The sequence below is a fragment of the Notechis scutatus genome, chromosome 4 (genome assembly GCF_049901735.1).
Source record: "Notechis scutatus isolate UNSWTSFEM ecotype Mainland chromosome 4, rNotScu1.2, whole genome shotgun sequence".
NCBI lineage: Eukaryota > Metazoa > Chordata > Lepidosauria > Squamata > Elapidae > Notechis > Notechis scutatus.
The window spans coordinates 142434852-142446306 of record NC_142012.1 but is presented as its reverse complement, the minus strand read 5'-3'; the positions used below and the strand labels follow the sequence as shown (position 1 = coordinate 142446306).

The 11455-nt window shown below is 36.8% G+C and overlaps 1 protein-coding gene across 7 annotated transcripts in view; it reads right to left on the bottom strand.

The window, feature by feature from the left end:
- The window catches only part of SELENOT (selenoprotein T), a 39035-nt gene extending 30475 nt beyond the window's left edge, over positions 1–8560 (bottom strand). For all 7 annotated transcript variants that reach the window (XR_015749491.1, XR_015749493.1, XR_015749492.1 and 4 more), the window contains exons 1-5: positions 8299–8560; positions 3556–3666; positions 3033–3159; positions 1492–1579; positions 402–554 (exon numbers count right to left, since the gene is read on the bottom strand). Coding sequence is in view for 1 of the 7 variants with exons in the window: in XM_026665014.2 (XP_026520799.1) it covers positions 430–554; positions 1492–1579; positions 3033–3159; positions 3556–3666; positions 8299–8435 (588 nt within the window). In the remaining 6 variants the exon portion in view is untranslated. The remainder of the gene's footprint in view (positions 1–401; positions 555–1491; positions 1580–3032; positions 3160–3555; positions 3667–8298) is intronic.
- Between the last annotated feature and the right edge of the window lie 2895 nt (positions 8561–11455).

Genomic DNA, 11455 nt, shown 5'->3' with positions numbered 1-11455 from the left:
CAGTGCCCCCCCCCCAACTTTTGGGGCACCAGGGACCAGGTCCATAGAAGGTGGTTCTTATGCAGACCGGGAGGTGTGGTTTCGTGCATTGCCTAGATCTCACACATGCGTGGATGGGGCTTCACTTGCTTGTGCGAACAAGTTCCTGACAGGCCACTGATCAGTGCCTGTCTGCAACCTGGGGGTTAGGGATCTCTGCTCTACTTCACTGTTTAAATATCCTAGATAGGTACAGAATATGGTCAGAAAGGAAAGATCTATTTCTAACTGTCAGCAAGTTCCAACTGCTCCTTCTTGATCAGCTAAATGCTTTAATATTAAATTATTGTATGATACATATATGTATGTGTATATGTATAGACACACAGATATCAAGCAAATAAATCATTTTAAAAACTTACAAGAAGTGTTCAGTACTGATGAATGGGGCTATGATCTATGATGTGGCATTTGCTCCATATGCACATTGAGTTTCATTTCATTATCAAGGATTTGAACAAGTTGCTGCATGGAAGGAAGATGCCCAGATTCCAGCTTAGACCACACTGGGACATCTAAAAAGCATAAGAAAAAAAAGGATAAAATATATTTAAAAAAGGATAAAATATATAAGGTGATGGAACAGTTTTTATAGCTACCTATATTCCAAATACTTATGCAATCTATGGATACAAGCTTTTGAAATAAAAAAAGTCAGGATATTCCAGTTCCTTCTAACTAAGCAAGAATTCCAGTGCTGAAAAATCCACAGAAAATATAAACATTGCAATTCTGCAAACAAAATTTATTCTCAGTAAGTGTGGAAGAAACTACACACATGCCACCAGTATTGTTGTTCTAATTACTCTGTAGTTCAGTATATCATTCATGAAGATTTGGGATATCAGTGAATATCTAAAGACTACAAATTCAAATAGTTACTTCTGTGTTAATGATTCAAAACATTGAGAGTAAAAAAATTAACACGGTTATTAATATAAAGGAAAACCAGTATTATTCATGCTCTGATTTCATTTCAGTTTCTTTCTAAAATCAAACATTAAGACATAAATTCTCAGCCAACTTTAGCAAGGTCTTAAAAATACACGGCCATTTTTAAAACATTAGTTCAGTACAAAATACATACAAGAAAAAAACCTCCTGTTTCCTTATCTTACTTGGGAATTTCCAAATTGAGAAACACAAAGAGTTTACTCTCTAAATTCAAATGAAATGACCCTACTAATCTAAAGACCATAACTAACATTTTTACCGTGTTAGGATACAAATATAATAAACAAAAGAAGTAAAATAATCTTAGTTTTGTGAAAGTTTAGGGCTCAGATTATCTTTAGAAACCCTATGTCTGATCTTGGGTATCAAATGGAGTTTATATATTGATAAAATTCTTAACAAATAAGAATTTGTTCAAATCAAGTTTGACTCCAATCTGTGTCTTATATGGATACCGTTTTAAACTTAAAGGAAGACAAAAAATTATTGAAAATTTACCATTTAAAGTTATTTCAAATGCACCTGTTGACATACACTGGTTCTCAATCATGTTGCTCAGGAAGAAAACCATCATACAAGCATATACCTAAAAAGAGCATTTATCACAGTTATTAAATCACGCAATATATTTAAGAGTTATGTCATGAATTTGTGAGTTCCCGCAATTAAATTGATAACAATTTTTTTTAGCGTATGGCACGTTAGCCAGGGATCATCAAGGTGGCTGGCTGCCTTTGTGAAAGGATTTTTTTCAGGCAGTGTTATTTTTACCTGCGGGACGCCTGAATGCCGGTAGGCATTTGAGGGAGGCCCCTTTCTTGTCCCTACGCAGTTTATTCGTTCATGGGAATTGAGCCGCCGACCTCAGTGGTGCACAGGCCCAATGTCTTACCACATGAGCCACCTCGGCCCCCTATTGATAGCAATATCTGCTATACATATTTCTTTATTATTCTTTAAGAGGTTTTATTGATTTGCTATTTTTATATTACAAAAGTCATTTATATTTAGAAAAAATACTTATGAATAACATTGGCAACATCAAATTTTAAAAGAAAAATAATCTAAGAAGTGCAATGTATAAATACAGTTCGTGTGTATGTCTGTGTGTGTCTAATAAAAGCTCCATAAAACATTATAGTTTCACAATCTGCTAAATATTCTGCTTCAACCCTAATAACACTTAATTAGCATTTGTTTAGTATTAGTCAAGGATGGGATTATATAAATCTTACCAAGATAGGTCTGAAAATTTTTTAGTCAAACATTATAAAAGTTCTTTAAAAATACATTTTCCTCAAAGAAAGTATATAGCCAGGGTCAAGTTATTAAATTTCAACCCATTCTTCATTCAATTACTTATTTTAAAGTGTTTCACAAATTCTAATTTTGAAGACAAATAGAATTTTAAACACTCTTATATCAACTAGATAGTAATGTTGCTTTTGTTATTATTAATTTAAATTTATTAGCCTTCAAATTCCGATGGACTCTCCAAACTACTTATATCAATCAGAAGAATGTATTATTTTTGGCATTTAAAAGGACCAAAAATTATCATGCCCGTGTGAGAACCAATTTGCTGTGATAGTTAAAGGCACAAGACCAGATGCCATGAATCTAGTCTTGCTTTAGGCACAAAGCCAGCTGAGTGGCATTGGATTGGTCAGTGACTCTCTCAGCTCTAGGAAGAAAATAATGGTAAACCACTTCCAAAAAATATTGCCAAGAAACAGGGACTTGTTCAAGTGGTCCCAAGAGTCAAGACTAACACAAAGGCATACTGTATGTGTACATACATACATACACACACACACACAAAATCTTACTTGCAGCCAAAAAAATCTCTTTACGAGCCAATAATTTTTTCATTCCTAAATGAGATGTTTTAGTTCTATTACTATGCTTGTAATGTTTTTAAAGTACACTCTGTTTCCAATCTTATGAGTAAGAGGATACTCATGTAGTGTGGTTCAATTAACAGTATAAAATCTGCTTCTAGCACAATTAAAAAATAAAATGCTATTAAGAAATCATACCTTATTTTCTTGTCCCCACTGCCAGATACCTGGAGTTTGCATGCCAAATAAAGCAAAAGGATCCTTGCCAACAATAATGAAGCCTATTAGCACTAGTTTGAAGACTGACAAGAAAGATGCTATATGTCTGGTAGGAAAAAAAAGGTAAGTTAATCACCAAAGTACTGATAGAATAAAACTAAATTTAACTCATCTAAAGAAACAAAAGTTATGCCATGCCAATGTGAACACTAATGGATTTTGCTTGACAATATATCTGAAAAGTTGCACATAAATGTTAAAGAACATTAACAATGGCTGAATATTATTCTTTTAAAAATCTTTTTGATGTTCTTTGAACAGCTGTTTGCTTATATTTTGTTACTTTTCAGACTATTGCATTATTATTATTGTACACAGTAATTAAAACTAAATAGGAATGTAATCAAATATTGCTTTTGAGATTTCGTAACATTACAGAGCTAGATATTCCCCATCCATTCAGGTAAGTTATTTAGCATATTTTAACTCAGAACTAACTTACCTATATATAGGTTGGGGAAGGTAGTTTTCCCCTTCAATGCGGATGTCTGGGTACCGCTGGCTAATAACCCGCATGTACTCTTCAAACACCCGCCTGTATCCTCAGGAAACACTGCACAGAAGTATTTTATCACAATTAGTAGTTGTATGATGGAGCATTTTATACATACATAAACACACAAAGTCCTCCCCTCCATCTCACTCTGATAAATTCAATGGTTTGGAAAAAACTCTTCCCATAGAACTCTAAGACAGATAATTAGAAATATCGGCAACAGCCACCTGAGAAAAACAAGAACCAATACTCCCAAAAAAGTGTTTTACTAGTTAGGGTAGTAGTAGTGCTGAAAGTTCTCACCATAATACCAGTTATTTTGTTTAGAAAAATGCTTGATATGTAGATTTATACTGAGGTTGTAAAAACATTTCCCCTGATTATATTATATTGGAAAATGTCTAATACTGGCTTACAATACTGTCTAATGCTGATATTTATGGTTTTATTGTGACATTAGTTTATACTATATTTTTATTTACCATACGGTGTAGATATACATTATATAAAACTATCATTAACTCTAATTCCATCCAGTATGCATTGACCTTTAAAATATTAGCAAAAATGAATAGAATAGCAATTCAGCAAAATTATATATTTTTTGCAATACTATTTAGAATATAAAATTATTACTTTGTTGCTTCCATAGTTTCTCATTACAATTTGTTACAAAGCCTTTCCATAACCAGTTTCTATATTATATTTTAATGTACAACAATCTCTAATACCATGATGAGAAACAATTGGAAAAATCAGAATAGCAGCTTTGGTAGTAAACCAGTCTCTTTGATCCAATAATTAGCATAAAACAAAAAATCCATTTGTTATAGTCTTCTGCTCAAATGACTCCTTCCGAAAGTCTTCATCATAACTAAGGATATTGTAATCATGCAGTCTAGTTCAACAACTAGATATCATCATTTCAAACAGTGTTCTGGAAGCCACATTTGAGTTCAAGAATAAATTTTAGTTAATTATTATTAGTACTGCAATGTTCTACTTCTATTTCTTTGTTTCTCATTTGATTCTTGCCAAATACTGTATTGATTTTCATGTTAAAAGTCATTTTCTGCTTTACAGTTGCTCTCATGGAGATTAACTTTTTTCAACAAACATTTTTAATAAAATTAATTTTAACCTATTTTTACATAAACTTATTTAGTGCTGTGAAAACTGAATTTATACTACAGTTCCTGAGCTTAATGTGAGGAATTGTATATAACATTATATATTTATAAACTTTATTAAATGCTGTTTTAAAAATAAAAACCTTAAAAGACTAATGTGAAATTGTTTTTTAAAATGATCTCCTGTTTTCCCACTTTAATTCCTATGTGTTTTGTTATGCTGATGTAACTCTGATTCATCAGAGACATAACAATGCTTGTTTAAAAATAGCAAGAAATAGTCACAAATATTCTTAATTCTGAAAGTTTCATAGAGGAAAAAAAAGATAAATAATTAAGGGAAAAAATAAAAAGATACTTAGGGCAAAACAAAAACTGAAATATTCTCAAATTTCAAAATCATAATCTTTAATTAATCAAATTTAAGTGGAGATCTAGCATGTTTAGTTTCATATTTGTAATGTTGAAATCTCATTTCCAAAAATATGTACAGGTATGATGTTGTAGATCAGGGGTCCCCAACCACCGGTCCGCGGACCGAGACCGGTCCGCGGAACAAGTCTTACCGGGCCGCTGATTGCTGGGCGCCGCCATCTTTTTTTGATAAAAAAGTGCTTCCGGTGAGCTTTTCCGGGTAGAAAGCCATTTCTACCCGGAAAAGCTCACCGAGCGCTGCCGCCATCTTTTTGATGAAAAAGTGCTTCCAGTGAGGTCACCGGAAGCACTTTTTCATCAAAAAGATGGCGGCGCCCAGTTGATGCCGGTACCGGGCCGCGGCGCCCAGCTGATGCCGGTACCGGGCCGCGGCATAAAAAAGGTTGGGGATCACTGTTGTAGATGACTTAAAATTTTAAAAGATATATTGTCAGTCCATGTTCACCTTTAACAATGATAAAAATTGTGCTATTTTAGAAATATTTTGCTAAAACTGATTGCTAAAAAATTCTTAGAATAGGGCCAAGGAACATTTAATCCAACAATATCTGGAGGATTATATCTCTAGCAGCCATCACATTTGGCTTTCCTTTCTCAGTTGTCTTCAAAGCTGTAGTTTAGCAAATCTAGGCAGCTTCTGGTATCCAATTCCAGGAAAACACTACATATAAATGAAATGGAATGGAATTAAATGTTAAGTATGTTTACTGACAAGAATTCTCAGTCAGCTTTTTAGAATTATTCAATTGTTGTGTCAATTCTATGCATACAAACTCGGGAGTAGGCTCCAAGAGTCTGAATTGCCTACAGGTTTACTTTTACAGTTAATGTAAAAGTTGTTCCCTTAATGAACAACCAATCTTATGACAAATATGAGGGTAAAAACGGATTTGAATAACCTGTATTTTATTGCTTCACTTCTAATAGACTGTTCCTTTATACTGATTTAATTACTGAGCAAGGATTAAGATAACTTGTCTTTTATAAATTTGGGGAAGGAAGGGTGGCAGCTAGGAAAACAGATAAAAAGATGAGCGGGACCATCTACAAATTTTTCTACTATCCCAAGTTAACTGCTTTTTTCACTGTAAAGTCACAACACATACATTACCAGATCAACGACAACACTGTCCTTTTCTCTACAATTTCTGAATTCCTACATCCCACATCCCCACTCCAATCAAAGAAATTCACAGTATGTTAATCACACTATAGGGCTTTCGATACTGCCAAGTTATATTACAGGTAGTCCTTGACTTATGACTACAACTGAACCCAAAATTTATGTTACTAAATGAGAAATTTGTTAAGTGAGTTTTGCCACATTTTACAATCTTTCTTGCCACATTAAGTGAATATGGCTTTGCTATTGACTTTGCTTGTCAGGTCACAAAAGATGATCACATGACTCCGTGACACTACAACCATCACAAACATGAACCGGTTCTCAAACATCCAAATGTAAATCATATGACCACGAGGATGCTGCAATGATCATAAGTGTGAAAAATGGTCATAAGTCACTTTTTTCAGTGCCATTGTAATTTTGAATGGTCACTAAATGAACTGTTGTAAGTCAAAGACTACCTGCACTCATCTACCTTCAAGTTGGATGAAAATTACGCTGGCATGATTTTGCTGTCCCACTGGCTCTATTGCCAGTGCCCAGAGTAACCTCCAACAAGAGGGGTAACAAAATTTAACAATCTGACAGTTTATATACACCTTGGACAGCATCAGAATAAGTGGGAAAATACTGTTTTAATGTAAAACTGTCATATGTGCTAAGGAAAAAGGCAAGCAATATGAAACAAAAAAGGTTATGGCATAAAATCCATATTAATGAATACTTTCCAGCATTATATATTACAAGTAATCCTCAATTTACAACTACAACTGAGCCCAAAATTTCTGTTCCTAAGTAAGCCAGGTAAGTAGTTTTTCCCCATTTTATGACCTTTCTTTCCACAGTTAAATGAATCACTGTGGTTATTAAGTTACTAACACAGTTGTTACTCAAATTTGGCTTCCTTGACTTCCTGACTTTGCTTGTCAGAAAGGTACAAAAGGACATCATATGATCTTGGGACAGTGCAACCATTATAAATACCAGTTGTCAAGTCTCTGAAGTTTGATCACGTAACCACGTAACCACTGGGACACTGCAATAGTCGCAGTGAAAAATCATTGTAAGTCCCTTTTTTCAGTGCTATTGTGACTTCGAATGGACACTAAATGAATGGCTGCAAGTTAGGGATTACCTGTACTGCTCCCAACTCTGTAATACAAAACACGAGCTCATGTTTTGCTGTTAACCACTTAAAGTTGCCCCTCTGACTTTCAAGGCCTTCCAATTCTTAAATAGCTGCCCGGTATTTATCTTATTCCAACATCACTTGGCACATCTCGTTTAGCATAATTTCAAAATAAATAAACCCAGTAATCTACAGAAATGTAAATGAAAGGCAAATGAGATCATTTAAAAACTGGATCTTGCCTGTTTAATATGCCGATTATGGATGTGGCAAGTTTGCCTTTGGTAGGAAGGAGAGTTTGCTTGGCCAATAATTCTTGGGGGAGGGGGGGGGAGAGGCAAAGATTCTAGTACTTCCTAACTATTATAATACTGCATTTTTCTAAGCCTCACAACTGCCTGCATTTTCACTCTATCCTGCCTACTCAGACTGTCTCCTTGCTGTTATTCTTAATATTAGCTGCAACCCAACACCGAAACGAGCAAGCCCCAGCCGGTTTCCCTAGGAAAGAGCCCAACCTGCTGAGCTTTGCATGCCAGTCATCGCCTCCTCTCAGGCACCACCATCTCTCCGCCTCCTTTCCCCGCAGCCTCCAGAGCTTCAGGATCGGCTCCCATCCTATCTACCCCGATTTCCTCCCCACCCGTCACTTCCACTTGGGTTGGTTCCCGCCGTGACATTTCTTGCCTCTTCCACACACCAGCCTCGCCCGCGCTTTGCCCCACTATCCTCCGCCGCCTCCTTAACTCCGAGAGGAGGACGGAAATGAGGAAGCGGCGACGGCGGCCCGGCCTTCGGCACGGGAGTTCAACTTGGCTCCGGCTTACGGTCGGGAAGCTGCGGGCAACCCAACAGGCCTCCGCACTCACCAGATCTGGAACTTGAGCAACGGCCCGGTGGCGTAGGCCATGCGTAGTTTCTTCCCAGGAGGCAGACCGCCTGGCTGAGCCCCAGCGCCGCTCAAGCCCACCGCCACCAGCAACAGCAGCGCCAGGGTCGGCTTCATCTTGCTCCCGCTGCCCTCTGGAGCCAGAACGTCCCCCCCACCGCCGCCGCCGCCGCCGCCGACCCCCTGGGCCCGGGTGTGGAAAGCTTCCGCCGCCCGCTCCGTCGAAAGCGGTCAGGTCACGCGAGCCGGCGTCGTAACGCGCCTGCGCCGGAATGTACCTATCGCGAGCCCAAAGCGAAAGGCTGCTCCAACCGCCGCCGTCCTCCTCCTCCTCCTCCTCCTCAGGAGCGGGGAATGAACGACCGGGCGCTGCTATCGCTCAGGGAGGGTCGTAGGAGCCTCTCGCCTTCGCCTGAGGGGCGGTCAAAATACGCGGTGCAGGATGACCCTCTGCTGTAATTACAACGGAATTGAAATTGAATGCCACCGCGTCTGCCTCAGATATGGTACTGTGACAGTCGTCGTGTATAAAACTGGAGGTGTAATTCATAGTTGCTTTGCACGCTGGAGGTCAACTTTACACGGGGGAGGGCGAGATGGAAGACCCACCTGCCGTGTTGGGCAGAGATGCTTGAACTATCGATGGCTTTAGGTGTGTTTGAAATTGTGGGGTCATCATGTGGGTGTTCTCATAAGGGGATTGCTGTGGGAGAATTTGCAATGGTAAGCATGGATTGTCCAAAAAAACATCTGGGCCGAATATGACCAGCAGGATGTTCTTTACAATCCCAGCTTTTTTTAAAATGTGTATCATAAAAGTACCCCCCCCCCTGCAAAAAAAAAAAAACCTGGGGGTTTTCTTTTTAAAAAAAAAATGTGGGGTGCATAGGCCCATTGGAAAGAAACCATACATAGTAAACCTGGAATTTTAGGGTTCATTATTAGCATTTTAATAAAGGTAATATTAGCATTTTGGCATGACATCCATGCCACCTTTTGAAATACAGGAAACCGTGTTTTCCTTATAGCCAAAAGCATTTCTTTTATGGGCAATAAATAATCCTTTCAGCAGGAGAGGGAGCTTATTCTGGATGTCCTTGAACACCCTTGCAAGTTTTAAGAAAGATACAAGCTCAACTGGAAAAAGAAGATTTAATGTAACCCATAAATTCACCACTTTTAGAATCAATGTTTTCCATTGTTCAGTTCTCACATTTAATCAATGTCTGATCAATTGCTTTCTCACATATATATATACTGAATGTATCATTTATTTCTGTACCCTATATTTATACCCTATATAAAGATTTGATCTCCCTTAATAAATACTTTTTACGAATTACTCAGTGTTTCATATTTTTGGGTGGGTAAAAAAATCCCTTTGTAAAGGTAAAAATGTTTTTCTCTCCCAAATTCAAGGATCAGGTCTTCAGCTCCATGCCAACTTGGGGTACCTGAATTTCAAAGCAACAAAATAGCACTTTAAAAAAAACTGTCAGTTTCCAATTTTATTTTCTTTTATTTAAAATAATATTTTGGGCTGAGAAATTAATAGATGCCATATTTTCTCCTTCAACATTTTTGTCACTGAAGTTTTCTTGGAAACAGGCCTATACCCACTCAGGCATGGCTGGCATAATACTATTTCTGAAGTTAAGAGAATATTATTCCATCTTCCAAAACTTGAAAATTAAGGCTTGGTGAAATTTGACATTCTTTTGAAGAATTATGCTACCAAAGGATCCTGATTTGAAAGAATGGTTATTTCTGTTTTTAAACTATTATGGGTAGCAGTTTGTGTTTATTTTATTAACGCAGCACTGTATATGTAAAACACTTCAACAGCAATACTAACAGTACCTTTAGGCACCCTAAGAACAACATCCTTTTCTCTTTCCACCCCTAAAATGATTCTTCTTCTTCTTGGACCCTATCCATCATTGGATGTTGGCGATCATGTTGGTAATCCTGTTTTTATCAACAGACACATGAAAAAATGTAGAGTTTTGTCCAAGCCAGTTCCTTAGATTTTGAAGCCATGATGTTCTCCCACCTGGACCTCATTTGCCTTCAATCTTTCCTTAGAGGAAATGATTGAATTGGAATTATATGGTCATTAATGAAATTGGGACTAAGACTACATTGGTTGCTAAAATGCAATTCTAAGGTTATGCCTAATAGTTTTGCTATTTGAAGACTGTTAATTTGTCCATACCATGTAATAAGAGCCATTGTGGAACAAATTTATATCTAGCAGTGAAGCCTATTGCATGTTTCTGGGCTGCCTCAGATGAAATTGGCTATTTAAAATTTAGTATGATTAAAAAAAATTTATCTCAATTTTTACAAAACAAAACTCCCAGATCTGTTCTCAAAGATTAAGCCCAGTAATCGTGCTGTCATCCACTTTAATTTGAGACATATAACATAACTTCCACCAAGTTCTTACTAACATTATTTCTAATAGAAAAGAGTAAAACAATTCTCTGAACAAAATATGGACAGAAAAGAATATTTCTTCTGGATAGGAGCAAAGGGATCATGCTACTTTTTTATTTCCATATGAATGATCTCTTCCCCAAAAGTAAGATTAAAAATGGATTATTGTTCATTTTTGAAGGACATTGTTATTTCAACATGTATATCAGACCAAATAATAGCTAATATTGTAGATTGGACAGTGCATCTTGTTTTATTTTAGAAAGTGCAGTGTGTAGGGTTTAGCTGTGTAACTTACTCAAAAATTCAGGTACTATTCAGATACTTCTGAGCTTAGACATCTGCCTGCCACATGGGAGACTAAAAATATTCTTTTTCAAAATAGAAAGCTGAAGTTTTGATTACTATCACAGGTACATTTTCTTTTAGATGAAATTCTGTTACAACTCTAATGCTGCAATCTGCTAGTTATCCTGATCTCTATACCCCTAAACAGTAGCTGTGCTACAATGTACTAGCAAATGTCTGTTTTCCTCAGAAAGATTCTAGATTTTTACAAGCACATTTCTCTAGACAATCCCAGCTATAAGAAGAAAATATTCTTATTGTGATCTTCTGGATTCATCATAAGTAACACAGTTGCATAATTAGTCTCCAAGGAATCCTGCTTCAAAAATAATGATCCTCCTGGGTGTCAC